Below are 16,063 nucleotides of genomic sequence, written 5' to 3'. Positions count from 1 at the left end.
CTGAAACTGATAATGCATTATATGTTAATTAATTGAATTTAAATAAAAAGTAATTCTTCTGCACTGAAAAAAAATTAGGTCAATACAATTTCTACCATATATAGGGAATATTTAAGTACCATGACACCTGCTTATATGATTTTTTTAACGTATCTTGAATAATTGAAGTTAATTATTCCCACCACAAAAAAGAAGTAATAATTATATGACTTGATAGAGGTGCTAACTATCATTATAATGACAATTGTATTATAATAATATAATTCTAATAATTATTAATTGTTTACAAATGAACAAGTAAACATGTTGCACACTTTAAATTTTCACAATATTATGTGTCAAATATATTTCAGTTAAAAAAATTGAATTCAATTTTTAAAAATTTGGGGGATGCCTGGGTAGCTAAGTCAGTTAAGCATCTGCTTCTCCCTCTGCCATTCCTCCTGCTTATATATGGATGAGCTCTTGCTCTCTCCATCAAATAAATAAATAAAATCTTTTAAAAGATTTTTTTTGAAGAAAAAAAGGTTATAGATACAGCTTCCTCTTTGTTAATAATTCTGTTTTACCTTTGTTAATTTAAGAATTTTGAAATGTATCCTCAAACACTATGACGTAATTATAGATGGAAATACTGATTTTTCTTGATGTGCATATTAAGATTGTGCTTATAAAATGAGACCTAGTTAAAAAGTAATCATTGTAGAATTATTGAAGAACTGAAGAGAAAAGCATGTATGATGGCTTTTAGTTCTTCTTATGGTCTGCATTGGCATTCTTCCATAAGCTTGTCACCCTGTTTCTTGATTTATGGTTGCCATCTTTTATCCTCCTCTTCTGATAGCTGTGTATTTGGCATGCTTACCATCACTACCCCCTCTCTTTTCCCCTAGCAGTGATTTTATATCACTATTTTTGTTCCTCCCTTTTTTTTTTTTTTTTTTTTTTTTAATATACATGCCCTTGGTTTCATGTACTGTCAGTATCTATTACTGTGCAAATTTCTAAGCCTTCACTGTCAGTATCTATTACCATTACGGTGCAAATTTCTAAGCCTTCACCTCTAAGCTGACCAGCTTTGGTCAGCCATACTTCTGCTTAGAAACATTTATATTTGGGGCACCTGGGTGACTCAGTTTGTTAAGATCTGACTCTTGGTTTCCACGTGGGTCTTGATCTCAGGGCCCTGAGAATGATCCCCATGTCAGTCTTTGCGCTTAGCACCGAGTCTGCTTGTCCCTCTCACTCTGCTCCTCCCCTTGCTCCCTCCTTCACCCTCCCATAAATAAGTAAAATCTCTAAAGAAAAAAAAGTTTTTATCTGTCCTGTAACCAAAATTATCTGTGCCCTGATAACTTTTTTATTCTAAAAGCTAAACAATTTTTATGTTTATGTTATTGTGATTATGTAACTATGTAACTACTGTATACTACAGAGACAATTCTAACACTTGAGCCCTGGAAAGGAGAAGATCCCTAGGGCAAATAAATTTAAAATACCATTTTTTTCTTGTACTTCATCAGCCACGTAAAGTCATACTACATTTTAATTGGGTTCGTATTTGACTATGACTTTATCCATCTCAAGTTTTTTCCCCCCAAAATGTTTTCAAATATTGTTTTTCATGTGTTAAGCCATCTGGAATTCATCTTTGCCTGTGTTATGAAGTAAAGATATAATTGTTGCAGTATCATCTGTTGAATAGTCTGTCCTTTCTGAGGGATCTACAATGTCCTGGCCATTTATGAACAGGCTTCTGAGTATGCCTGAGTCTGACTCTTGGTTTCCTACACTATTATTTATTATTACTATTACTATTACTATTATTTGTTGAAGTTTAACTGTACGAAATAATGCAACACGATTTTAATTATCAATTTTATAATCTGTTATCTTGTTCAGCAAAATCTATCTGTTTAGCTTCAGAAGTATTCTTGGGCCATTGCTCTTACATACCCATTCTAAAATCAACTTTGGAAGTTCCATGAAAAACTGTATTGGAATTTTGATTAATAACTTACATTTATATTTGCTTACTTTAGACAAAACGCTATTAACTCATATATTAACTCATATAGTCCTTATAAAGTAGGCATACTGTTCTTATTCCGTGAGTAGCTGAAGAATGGCCAAATTCAGTAGTTTTCCCAATATCACACAGTAAGTGGCAGAATGAGGCGTTGAAACCATTCAGCCTGGCTCCAGAGTCCTTGCTCTAACTAAATCATATTGGAATGGCTTTGATGCTTAGATCAGTTCATATGGAAACCATATCTTACAGTATTGAGTCCATCTATGAACAGGGACTCTCTTCAGTTATGGAAATGTTCTTTAATATATTTCAGTTAAGTACTGTAATTATCTCCAAGCATTTCTTGCATATCTTTGCTTAGATTTAGTCATTCATACCTAATGTTTTTGTTGCTGTTTTAGGTGATATATTCATTTGAACTTCCTGTTCTGTTTGTATTTACTTGTATTTAGAATTAGGATTAGTTTTTGTTTTATTTATACATAGAGTATATATGCTAATCAAAAAACTCCTTTTTTTTTTCTAAAGAAAATCCTTTTACATTTTATTACTAGGCTTTTACTGTTTGGTTATTGGTCGAGTTCTAGATCAGGGAAAGTTCTAGATCAAGGAAAATTTCCAAGAGCTTTTAAACTGTGAATGGATATTGACTTTTATCAAATGCTTTCTGAGATAATCATACTGTTTTTCTTCTCTAATCTGTGAATGTGGCACATTTACTGGTTTTGGTATTAATGTTATATAAGCCAAGTGGGATAAGTTAGGGAAAAATTTTTTTTTCTATTCTTTGAAGTTCATATAATATTAGAATGGTCTATACATTATAAATTAGCAAAACTCACCTGTAAAGAGCATCTAGTCTTTGGGGAAGGTTTAAATTACTGATGAATGTCTTTCATAGGGGAGTAGTCAAGATTTCTTTTCATTCGTGAATCACTTCTTGGTAAGTTACTGATTATTGGAATTAGTTGGTTTCAGCCAAGTTTTTAAAAGCATTGGTATAAAGTATATTATCTGTATTCTTTTATCTCCGCAATATCTGTAGGTAGGGTTTCCTTTTGGTTCTGATTATTTATGTGGCCTCTTTTTTTTCTTAATCTTGTCAGAATATTGTTATGCTTTATTTGTCTAATCTTTAAAAACCACCTTTCAACTTTTTCTTATTGTATGTTTCTTTTCTGTTTACTTCTACTTTTATCTTCATTATCTCCTTTCTGTTGGATTATTCTGTTTGTGCCCAGGTTAAGTTTTGAAAGCTTTAGCTCACTAATTTTCCATCTTTTCTAATGTAGTGTTTTTAAGATTAAATTTCTCTCCAGAACAGATTGCATCTCTACCCTTTTGATATGTTATATTTTTATGTTTATTCCTAAATGATTTAAAACTTATTATTTTTTGGCCCCCGAGTTTTCAGAAATGTGTCTTTAATTTGAAACGTATGGAGATTTGGTGCCTATTTTACTTATTGTATAAAAGTATGTAATATATTTTTGTGTTTCATACGTGCTTGAGAAGAGTGATTATTATTTAACTGTTATGGGCAGTGTTCTATGTTATGTCCATTAAATCAACCCTGTTGAAAGTGTTTTGCTCAAATCTTCTATATCTGTAGTGGGTTTTTTTTTTGTTTGTTTGCTTCAAGTGGCAACAATAGTTGAGAGTATATTAATCTTCCATGATTATGGTAGATTTTTCTGTTTTTATCTGTATTCATGTTAGTTTTTACTCTCTAAAAATTAAAGCCTGGAAGTTTCATTTGTTCTATCTGCTTGGTGAGTTGCATCTTCCATTCCCTGTCCTCAGCCCTTTTGTCCCACATAGCCTTTCAGTGTGGGTCTGTTTTGTCATCAGTCAAGCTGCTTCTATGGAGATGGGGAGAATTGGTGTTTTCTGTTCCTCCGAACTTCCTTTTACTTTCAGCCATTTTGTGTGTTTATATGTCTCTTATACTTAGAATATAGTTAGAGGGTTATTTTGTTGTTTACATTTCTTAAAAGTATGAATCAACAAACTCTATTATTTAACTGGTGAATTCAGTCTCTTGAATTACTGTGCTTATTGAACTAATCAAACTTGTCCCCTCTAACCCTTACCTTTTCCAAGTCTTTTTTTGAACTGAGTTTTTTTAGGTGATTTTTAAAATTCTGTTTTTCCTTATATTGTTTTGAAATGGTACATTCTGTGTCTGTTATTTTAATGATTACTCTTGGAATGTATTAGGTATATCTCATAGAAGTTCTTTCAGTCAAGTCTATTAAAAATGCTCTTTATTCTTGCTCTTGAGATTTAATTTTGTTGAGGACACATTTCTAGGTTGGCCATTACTTACTCTCAACACTTTGAAGATGTCTGGTTTATGTTTTTGGTTGGAAAATGTGTGGTGTATCTAATTCTGGTTCCTGCTCATCTTGACAAATGAAGAGTATATATTTGGTTTTTAAGGTTTGTTTCTGGATATTACCCCAGACTGTGGGTATTCACCATATGTTACTTATCTTTTCTATTTATAAAACTGGTTTCTGTTATAATCTAATGAAGCAATAATGATGAGAGTTTTGTCCTTTTCAGTAGGGTTTTTTTTCCTTTTTTTTTAAGTGCCATAACTTTTGTTTTTAATTGTTGTTTTCTTTAGTTGCCTTTCCCCACCTTCCTGGTTCTGCTCCTTCATGGCCTAGTCTTGTGGATACCAGCAAGCAGTGGGACTATTATTCAAGAAGAGAGAAAGATCGAGATAGAGACCGAGACAGAGACCGGGAACGAGACCGTGATCGGGACAGAGAAAGAGAACGCACCAGAGAGAGAGAGCGGGAGCGTGATCACAGTCCTACACCAAGTGTTTTTAACAGGTTTGTTCAGTGTGTGGGAATTTGTGCACCTGTGTTTCATGTGCAGAGAGTTTATATTTGGTGCAAGGTTGGAAGATCCAGTTGAGGTGGGGAAGGATTCTTCTAAGAGTAGTTCCTAGGAGATAACCATTTAATTTTTTAATTTTTTTCAAAAAATTTTACTGAGATAATACCGTCCTGAATAAAATCTCAGGAGATAACCATTTTAAAAGTGTCAAGGCTTATTTATTTAACTGATAGAGGCTTTCCATCATGTAAAGCAACAGTCTTCAATTTGTTTATTTCTTCCTTAAAAGAATTTGAAAATATTTTTATCTTTCCATCTGAAATTTTTCATCTTAAGTTCAATAAGTTGGCAATGGAGATATAATTTCCCATTTATTATAAACATTACAGTTTTAAAATAAAATCATCACTCTTTTAAACATATGCAGTAGATTAAGAACATTATAGTGACTTACTAAACATCATCATCCATTCTTTTAAAAATGCATATAACAGGCTCTCTTTTAACAGTCAGAAATTTTACATTTCTCTGTGCTTGAATTATTTCTGAGCCATTTCCCTTACATTTTTTCTACTGTAAGTATTTTTGTTCTTAAATAAGAACAGTATTTTTTTTTAGTTGCTCATTCTATCCATCTTTCCTGCAGCATACCTGTAGTAAGTTTAAATGTCTAAAAAAACTTATGAATGTAAGATGAAGTATTTTAAATTTTTTCCGCTGATTTTAATTATTACTTATTTTTACATATGAAGATAATGCAACTTCTGAAAATGATTTAGTGGAACTATATCCCTTAATGTTATGAAGGACCTTCCACCTTCCCCAATTAATTTATGTGTCCATTAGTGAATATTACTATTGTTAGGAAAAAACAGACTTTGCCATTAATTACATTTCTTCCAAAAAAGTATATAGTATGTAAACACTGAGAAACCTTGTTCACATACAATACTTCAATGAAGTTTGATGGAATTTTGCTGTGGCTCTGTCATTTAATTATTTGAATACCTTTAGATTCAGGGATATGCTAGAATTACATAGTTAACAGCCCTGTCAGCCATGACTCAACTTTTTTTGAAAGCGGAGAATTGGAAACCTGCTTTATATAAGTATTTATTACTCGGCGTGACTGCTTCCTAGGGCCGCGGTAAGCAAGCACCACACACTGGCAGCCTGGAGCCGCAGGCATTTCCTCTCCGCGGTTCCGTCTCCTCGGCTCTGGCAGGTAGTCTTTTCCATGCCCTTCTCGTAGCTTCTCATGGTGGTTAGCAGCCCTTGGTGTTGCTTGATTCATAGATGCATCACCCCTGTCTGTGTCTGTCTTCATACTGCATCTTCCCTCTGTGTCCGTGTCCAAATTTCCCTCAGTTTAGAGGGACTCCGGTCATTAGACTAGGGTTCAGCCAAATCCAGTCTGACCTCCTTGTAGCTATAGCTGCGGAGACCCTGTGTCCACAACGAAGTCACAGTCACAGATGTGGGGGTTAGGGCTTGAGCAGATCTTCCTTAGGGGCATACAGTTCAACCCACTACCTTCAGGACTTAAAATCTAGTTTTCTCAGTTCCATGGAAGAACACCAGAAGGGCTTTACCAAGACTTGTCTAAAGACTTCTAACTTGTTACTGTTCTTTTAGATGCATTTTATTTAACTGAATATGCTCAGAAAGGATTGTTCCTTTTAATATATCTTTGCAAAAAGTCCTTAAAATATGAAACATCTTTTTATGTATTACGTATTATCATGAATTGCAGTTTTTCCCCATTCCATTTATGGAAAATAGCTACCATATAACTTAGTTGGTAAGAGACAGCTCTTGTCGAGCCTGACAGCTACCTCACATTTCATTTTTATCAGAGAAGTCTGACTTTATCTTTCTGTTCATGTATATGAATATGAACAAAGTGTAAATACTTAACACTTTGATTTGCTTTCCTTCAAAGGGACTTGTGTAGGTTTTTTTGGTTTGTTTGTTTGAACTAGGTCAAGGAGAATTGTTACGCTACTTATAATATCTGAAGTTAGAACATCCCAGAATACCGAATACTCCTGTTTCTTACTCTGTAGTTTATCCTTGACAGAAAAACATGTAAGATAGGAAGACCTAAAGCCTTATAAAGCTTTATTACTTCAATGAAATAGATCTGACATTAATATTTTAAATTAGATATTTTTAATGCCAGGATGGTTTTCACACCCCGAGTATGTATCATCATAAAATTAGTGAAGGTACTGGTGTATCATTAAGCAGTTTAGATTTAAGAAAGAATACAGAAGTTGTGGATCTGGAGGTTAATTCCCTAAAATTTCTTGTGCTACTGGAAAGAATTCATATACTGCTGTGGTACTGGCGTGTACTGCTGGCCTAGAGGAGAATGATTCAGAATTCTTCTTATGATCCACAAGTTCAGGTCACTACATCCTCCTACATTTTAAAAAAACATTTATTTATTTATTTTAAAGTGAGAGAGTGGGAGGGGCAGAGGGAGAGAATCCCAAGCAGGCTCCCCGCCGAGCCTACATCTTTCTACACGTTAACCCCAGTTCTCTCTCAAGCCAGTATACCCCATGTTTTAGCTGTGCTCAGATGGTTGCTCTTTTGAAAATTCCTTGTCATTTCATACTTCCTTGTTCATGTTGTTCTTCTCCTCTCTACTTCACAAATGCCATTCTTCAGGGTCCAGCTCATGTCTGTCTTCTGTGAGCTCTTCTGAACCCAAAAGGAGGTTGAATTATTTCCTTCACATGCTCCCTAAGTAATGTATCTTCTTTAAAGCCTGTGTTTTTTAGCAAGCCTCTGAAGGGCATTGACCACCATCTCCCATTCTGTAGTCTTAGCACTTTGTACGTTAACGCCTGGCATGCAGTGAATAAAATGACTTAACACATCGCAGGGGAGGAAGATGAATATAGTAGAGAAGAAACAGTTTTGAAAGTTGTTGACTAAAACTTGGTTTAGACAGACAGGTTTTAAAATCACTGAAAATCAACCTGTATGACTATCAAAGCAATAATTTTGGCATCTCGCTAACGTATCAGTCTTCGTACCATCACAGTGTACAATGAAATGCATCAGAACATTTTTATAGCAGCTTTTTTAATGGATGAGATAAAGAAATGTACTTAGACTGTTCTGATTTTGCTAGATGAGATGAATAATATATCAGTTCCGGATGTGAGCATGTACGTGATTCAGGCAGCATTTGTTTTGTTAGATGTGATCATGCAATTACAGACTTCTTAATCCAAAAAGGTCTGTAGGGATTATCTAAATTTTAACTTACCACATGAGGAAATGGACACATAGAGAAATGAAGACAGTGGTAGAGAGCCATTCTGTCAACTGAAAAGGTGGTTGAGATACTACTTAAAATATTTTTTTTCCAGTCTTGAAATTAGGTAGCTTAAAAATTCTGTTACTTTTCATTATCTTTACTACTCTCTATGTGGTTTATTTCTTATGGGTTGGGGGTGGCAGTTCATTCATTCATGTAACTGACATTTTCTGATCCTTGTTATGTACCAGGTGCAGAGCTGTGTGCTGAGGATACAGAAGTGATCATATACTATTATTACCGATTTAAGCATATATTATTATCAAGGTGACTAGGACTGGTTAGTAGTTTGAAACTTTACCTAAAAAAAAAGTGCCATAAGAAACAATAGGATTTATTAATGTTTTTCCTTCCTATAGCTGCTAATAGTGACTTATACATTAAAGGCACCTGATAAAATGTTATTGATTATAAATAAGATAGGATATATACATAAGTGTGTGTGTATGCATATAGTGTTATGTTTGTGTGGTGGGGTGTGTGCTGGTAACTTTAGCCACATAGTGCATGATTCTGTTCAGGAGCATTACTTTCAGAAAGTTGAATCGTTTCTAATGTAGTTCAAATGAAGTATTTGAGATAGCATGGCTATTTCTGGAATATACATGTTCACAAAGTGCTGAATGTAAACTTGATAGGAAAGAAGACTAAAATGAAATGCTTTGCTAGTGTTCATAAATAATATAATATTTGTGGAATATTTGAAGCTAAGTTCTCTGATTCTTCAGCTTCAAACACACACATACACAAGTGCTACTTAATTTTTATGGAAACTACAAGTGTTAATGATTAACAATATTTGATTTCCAGATTGCTAAGCTGTAGGGCATCAAGAATCAGTGTTTACGTAAGTCTGACTAAAAGTTCAAGGCCTAGGAGGCAAAAGGTAGAGGAATTCTGTGTTGTTAGGAATTATCCCAGGAATAGTGTTCTCTGGGAAATCCCAGTGAACTGTAAGTGAGGGCCATTTTTCCTAAAGACTGACATTTTTGCAATATGGCATATCATATGTGTTGTGTTACAAATTATAGGGTCATTGTTTTGAAAATCATAGACCTGTTTCAACATCTGGTTTTTAGGCTGTTAAGTGTGGGCCAGAAAGAAGGCCGGTCACTGTGGGGTGTTTGAAATGAGCTGTAATGATTTCCAGGCCCAGAGAAGCCTTTGTGCCGCAGCTGCGATCCGAAGGCGGTGGAAGGACGGGCCTTCGTGTTCTGTGTACAAGGCCGAATGTTTTATCACCCTTCACGCATGGCCATCATCATAGGGCTGTCTTCGGAATCTTAAAGGCCTCACATCTAAGAAGAATTGGTGTTGAGAGGGAAAAGAGAGATACAAATGACCAGTTGAGATAATAAAATAGCCTTAGTTATTTTTAGGTAAATCCAATTTGTAAATCTGTTACAAAGAGGGCCTCGTGTTCTTTTTTTTTTAAAGGATACTATTCACGATAATATTCATTTGTCATGGTAATTCTACTTCAGAAACGTTATTACAGAGTTAGTCACCCTTACAAAAAGGTTCTGCTTCCAAAAAAAGTTTAGCCTTCACTTGACTGAAGCTGGGGAGCCTGAATGATAGCTGCCACTTATGAGGGCCTCCTATGGTACTAAGCACTTTAGAAATGTTACTGCCAGTTCCCCAACAACCTTGAAAATGATGGTTGCCAGTTTTACAGATGAGAAAGCTGAGGTTCAGAAAGGTTAAGTAGTTTACCCCAGGTCACACATGTAGTCACTAACAGAATCAGGATGTGATGCCTGATCTACTCTGCTGCCTGTCCTAGCATACTGCATTTCAGGGGACATGCTTCCAGTGTCCAAATGCAAAAGTATGCATTTGTGGTTAGAAAACCGTGTATTTACACAGATACACACACACACACACACACATATATACATGGGTATACTTTAAAATTTATTGAATGTAGAATGTATTTCAGGCAAGAACTTGGTCAGCAGTAGTTGTTAGGTGTAGCACTACTGAATCATTACTTTTGCTAGGAGACCATAATTAAGTTTTTTCTTTTATATGGCTTGTACTTTCACCTCATTCTTTGTCGAGTACTTTTACTCAGATGCCTTAACAGCTGGATGTGTCATGCAGATTAAGGACTTAATTTATAGTAGACATTTCTAGAAACCAAAGCTCTTTAGTACATAGTGCTCTAAAATACTTTTATTCTAAGGGAGTTACTGATAATAGGTTGTAGAAAGTGTTGACTTCTGTGCTGAACCCCCCAAAAAAAAAAAATTGAAAGACTGAGAGAAAGATGGGGAGCAGAGTATAAGTGAGGAGACACAAAATGAGGACAAGTCTAGGGAGGTTAAAAAAAATTCTAACTCTAGTCATCAGCCCCAGTTAAACCACTTCATTCTACCCAAAATCAGGAAATTGGAGATACAGCCTGGGCGTGTGTACTTGCTGCTCTCAGCCATGTGAATCCCCCATCCCAGACACACAAACACACACAGCTGTAGTAATAAGTAATTGGGACGTCAGACTGTAAGTCAGTCCGCGGGTAGTGTTCTGCCTGCGTTTCGTGTGGATATTGTAGAAGTTGCTTTGATGTCCCTCTGTTAATGTCTCTTCCTCTTCTTGGATGCACAATGTACTCTTCGTGTGATTGAAAAACTTAAGCATCTTTATCTGCTCTCTACTACGTAGCCGCTGTGAACCAGATATTTTTATTATTTATAAAATCTTGGCGACACAAAGATTCTAAAAGAATTTTGGTTAGAAGTCTGAGATATATAAACATGCTTTTAATTTTAAAAGGAATGAAAGAAAATGAAGCTGACTAAAGTTTAAGTCTGTTACGGCTCCCAGTTCTTGAAAGAAAAAAAAATTTGTTATGTAAAATTTCTACTCAGTAACTGTGAAAGCACAAAACAAAGCTGTACCTTTAACATGTAATTATGTGTTGTATTAGATGTGTACTAATTTGGGAATGGCATTGTTTTCCTCTCAATTCAACAAATACTTATTTGCGCCTATTCTGTATAAGATGCTGATAATAATATGGAGGTTTAGGCTTCTGGTTTGGACTCAGATTACATCACTTGTAGTTTGAAGTCATTAGAATTAACAGTCCGATTGTCATAAAGAGGTTTTATTCCAATTTCAGTGACGAAGAACGATACAGATACAGAGAATATGCAGAACGAGGCTACGAGCGCCACAGAGCAAGTCGAGAGAAAGAAGAACGACACAGAGAAAGACGACACAGAGAGAAAGAGGAAACCAGACACAAGTCCTCCCGAAGGTTTGCTCTTTTATAGTGAATCCCTTTGAAGCTGGGAGAAATTGATTGGCCCTCAGAAAGTAAAAACATTTCCAGATAATTAGTAGTGCATATGTGTTCCTAATTGGAAGATTAAGAATAATGTGTTGAAATAATTGGTTCCTTAGAGGGTCAACAAAGAGTTTGAAATCTAACAAGACCGCAGTTAGTACTCGGACTGCTTATCTTATTGGGAGAGGGCTTTATTTAGCATATGAACCAGTAATACTAATACTTAATCAAAGAAAATTCAGGACCTCATAGTCCGATTATATGCCTATTGTTTGCCTAAAATCAACCCTAGAAAGTACTTTCTGTTCTGATTTAGTGCTTCAGTTTCTAATTTATAGTAGTTTTTCAGAATAAAGTCTAGGGGCTCTGAGAAGCTAGGATACTATCAGTGAAGGTGAGCCTGTAATATAAATACCATCTCGTATAAAAGTCACATAAAAAGCTGGTTACTCCTCTAAATGTGTTTGAGAAAAAGAATGGATTACTTCACACCCACACAGTGGGTTGATTTTTGTCACTATGTGTATACTTAAACAGTTAAGAACAAACCTTTTTTTTCTTCAGTAACAGTAGACGTCGCCATGAAAGTGAAGAAGGAGACAGTCACAGGAGACACAAGCACAAAAAATCTAAGAGAAGCAAAGAAGGAAAAGAAGCTGGCAGTGAGCCCGCCCCTGAACAAGAGAGCACCGAAGCTGCACCGGCCGAATAGGCACGGCACTGGCCTTGTGTGTATATTATGGCCAGAAATGTACCATAGATCTTGTTATTTTTCTGGATAATGTTTAAGAAATTTACCTTTAATCTTGTTCTGTTAGTATGAAAAGTTAACTTTTTTCTCAAAATAAAAGAGTGAATTTTTCATGTTAAGTTAAGAATCTTTGTCTTGTAATATTTAAAAAAATAAATTAAAAAAATAAAAAAGACAGCAGTGACTTTATATCCAAGAAAGTAATGTGAATGAGTCACTCAGCAGGGAATTTTAAAGAGCTATGTACATACACGGGAGCTGATAAAGGTCAAGGTTGCACCTTGGCCATAGTTTTCTGGAGTTCATCAAATACCAGTCTCAAGAGGTTGTGCTGCAAAAAGCACCTCTGATTTGAGATTTGAAGTATTTCGCCAGCCCTGCTGTGGCACTCTCGCTTAGCATATTAAAGAACTCGTATACAGTTTTGATATCACAACTTTTTGATAGGTTTTCAGCGTCCTCAATTTGGTTTCATGGTATAACTGAACAGGCAACTTTTGTATTCTAAAAATTAATAAAACATAAAGGCATTTGGCTGGTGTCTGTGAAATAACTTGCCCTGAGGGTAGTTTCTTGTAGCAGGCACCAGACAAAGCCTCGCCACTGTGACACAGATTCGAATTGCCTCATGGCTGTCTGTGAGATGGGGTCAAGCTGGTTTGGCCTTTCCTGATGCTTTTTCCAAAGCATTCTGCTCATTGGTTGAGCAGCATGTGGAGTTTTGATACAGTGACTAGCTAATTGTGAATGAAAAGACAAGAGCTTTAGATTAGTCATTTCCCATTAGATCTAAGAATACAAGTTCATAATTCTGTGAGCATTTTTAGGGATAAGCCTTGGGATGTATTTGTCAGTGATCGTAATGACATGGTTTTGAAAGAATTACTAGGATCCTTTAAATAGTGATAAATAAAAATGAATTTAATATCACATACTAAAAGACAGCTATAATTTGAAAAATATTTCTCATTTGATGAAAGGAACATTTTTCAGCAGTGTACTTTTAAAATCCTCTGGCTGTAAATTTTTTTTTTTAATGCCCATAATATACCCTTTACAGACCTCAGCATATACCAAATTTTTAATTGTAGGATTTGAATTCAGTGGGGGAATAACAAATGATCTCAGCTGTTTAAGAGCTTTTTAATGAATAGAAAAATAAAGTTGTGGAGTAGTGAGAAATCCTCCACACTGAATAAAAACTTGATAAGAATTATGTTTTGAGAATTACATTTTCTGAGGTGTAATTGGCTTTCATTAGATCATATTTTTCCTGACATTAGTTTACATTTTTACAGTGTATCTTTTAAATAAAAAAATTGACAAGATAAATACATTGTTTCAACATAGCTTATCTGTAGTTTTCTGTTTTCCTATGACCCCATCATTGATTCTATAAAAAAGTGCCCGGCCAAGAAACAATAGTAAGAGTGATCTTTCCCTTAAGTTCTTTCAGCATCCTTGCCAAGCAAGCATGTATCATTCCTGATGTACTTCTACCATTGACAGCCAGAAGAATATCACCACATCTAAAAAACATAAAACAACACATGATTAACATTTTGATTCATAGCTGAAATCAGTGCAAGTGTATTTGGTGGTCCTAGTTTTTGCTCCAACTGTCAATTTTAATTACAAAAAATTCTAATTAGGAATATCTAATTAAGGCTTTCTCCTCCCCACCCCCCACCCCCTCAAACTGTGCAAACTCTCCAGTCAGCTTCTGTTAGAAGGGATGCTAAAAGCACAGGAAGTTGCTGTACGGGACCAAGGAATTTTTAGAAATTGAATGCTATGTACATTTTCTTTTTAACCAATAAAACAAGGTTTATAGTACATGCATTATTTCTAAGGGCCCAACCTTTTGCATATATGAAACAAAATATTGGTAATAACTAGTCATTATTACCTAATTCTTCCATCTTTGTATGCTGGTGTTCCTTCAACGATAGACTTAATAAAAAACGGTTTGTTCCCATTATATTCTTCATAACCTCCTACAATGCAGAAGCCCAGACTTCCAGCTGTGTTTCTTCGTAATATAACATCTTTACAGTTATACAGGTACCTGAAATAGAATGTGTAAGCAATAGATCTTCACACTTAAGTTGAACTCTTAGGGAATAATTATGATTCATCTCCAATTCTCTTTATTGACATTTTTTTCGGGCTAAATAGCACTGGATGGTTTTCACTCAAAATTGTCAAAGCCCAGTGACTTTTGTGCTGTTGGCGGCCTTTTTCTAGTTGAATTGTTTTCTGTTTCTATGAAGCAAATTGGATAGGCCTAAGTCCTTACTGATGAACTAAATTCAAGCATACTTAGCAATATTCTATTTTTATTTAGTTGTGAATATAATTTTAATGAAGGCAAAAATCCTCTAAATGATTAATCTCAGTGAAAAAACACTTAAACCTAACCCTAATAATGAATGCATTTGCCAAAGTTCTGACTTTTGAAAAATAATGCTTTAAATGTAGTTCTACATGTTTTATAGGTTATAGAGAAGCATGCAGGCATAAAGTGAATGGAAATTGAATAAAGATTGTAAGAATAAGTCATAATGGAGGAAAAAAATAGTAAACTGAATAGGAAGTTATAGAAGGAATGGGAGAAGGAGAGGCCACAGGTATTCTTTGAGTAGAATCCTCACCTAAAATAGACTAGATGGAAGAAACTTAATATCCGGTGGCAGCTGGAACAGTTAAGATAGGTGCAGGCCAAGTATAAACTGTGTTACAATTGTGACAGCTAGTGTTGTCAGGAACTGGATTTGACTAAAATCTCCCAGTACAATAACTGGTTTGAAAGAAAATTAGCATTTTCGTATTGGTAAAAATCAAAATATGATTGTTCTGTTTATAATCTGTACTTTAAAATACTAACTGCTTTTTGAAAAACCAATAAAACGTCTCTTGTGAAAGGTTTTGTTAAGTGATGAAGTTGGTCATTAACACATGTTAACCAGACTTGTTGATTCGTATAATGTGACTTTTCCTAGTGTTGCTGGTTTCAACTAGAAATTAGAATGTAGGGGTAAAACTCAGTTCAATTTTGTTTTGTATCTCTTGTCACATATAATTTACAATAATCCGTTTCTTTCACTGATAGTTGAAGAATGATTTTTATTAAATAAAAACTATATTTTGATTGTAAAATATTCATCAGCTGTATTTCACAGACTTGATGTCAATCAATAGTTAAGTTTCTCCTGTAGGAGCTGTGGTATGTCAGATAGCACATTTATGTGGTATGTCAGCACATTTATGTAATAGTTTACCCACTGCTCATATACAAAGCAGGTAATTGGTAGTTCTCCAAATAACAGAGCATTACATTCATTCCTGTGCCCAGTAATTGAGGGAAAGGACATGAAGAGTTGGGTGATTCTTACCCAACGTCATGAGCAAATCGCTATCTTAACACTTCCTAGCCATGATTCCTTAAAACATAAACGGGTACATAGGACAATACTTGAAACAAGTATTTCTTATTCCTTTGACCACTGGTTTTTTTTTTTTTTTCCATTAAGTATCACTTCACACCTTACATTGATTCTTATTATTTTATTTCATGTGGACAAGCTATAAATAAACCACAGCATCTAAAATTTATGTCCAGTATAAAATTTTCAACCTAACATTAAATCAGGAATTATGTCTATTTTCCTAGATTCTTGTTTTGATGCTGGAGAGAAAGTATCTGTCTGCTTGGATCATCTTTCAGCAGACGTTTATTGAGTGTACCATACTGTAGGCACCTGGGAGATTAGAAAACAGAGCAGACAAAAACCATGT

The 16,063-nt window shown here is 34.8% G+C and overlaps 2 protein-coding genes across 21 annotated transcripts in view; one reads left to right on the top strand and one right to left on the bottom strand.

Moving 5' to 3' along the window:
* The window catches only part of FIP1L1 (factor interacting with PAPOLA and CPSF1), a 79,705-nt gene extending 64,513 nt beyond the window's left edge, over positions 1-15,192 (top strand). For all 17 annotated transcript variants that reach the window (XM_044268147.1, XM_044268146.1, XM_044268140.1 and 14 more), the window contains 3 exons: positions 4,665-4,878; positions 11,347-11,484; positions 12,079-15,192. In XM_044268147.1, the coding sequence (XP_044124082.1) occupies positions 4,665-4,878; positions 11,347-11,484; positions 12,079-12,226 (500 nt within the window). In that variant the 3' untranslated portion in view covers positions 12,227-15,192. The remainder of the gene's footprint in view (positions 1-4,664; positions 4,879-11,346; positions 11,485-12,078) is intronic.
* LNX1 (ligand of numb-protein X 1) overlaps positions 13,166-16,063 on the bottom strand; it is a 181,704-nt gene continuing 178,806 nt past the window's right edge. For all 4 annotated transcript variants that reach the window (XM_044268126.1, XM_044268127.1, XM_044268128.1 and 1 more), the window contains 2 exons: positions 14,175-14,333; positions 13,166-13,794 (listed from right to left, as the gene is read on the bottom strand). In XM_044268126.1, coding sequence (XP_044124061.1) covers positions 13,659-13,794; positions 14,175-14,333 — 295 coding nt within the window. In that variant the 3' untranslated portion in view covers positions 13,166-13,658. The remainder of the gene's footprint in view (positions 13,795-14,174; positions 14,334-16,063) is intronic.

Source organism: Neovison vison, chromosome 11 (genome assembly GCF_020171115.1).
Source record: "Neovison vison isolate M4711 chromosome 11, ASM_NN_V1, whole genome shotgun sequence".
Lineage (NCBI taxonomy): Eukaryota > Metazoa > Chordata > Mammalia > Carnivora > Mustelidae > Neogale > Neogale vison.
The sequence above is the reverse complement of the archived record's forward strand: the minus strand, read 5'-3'. Positions and strand labels throughout refer to the sequence as shown.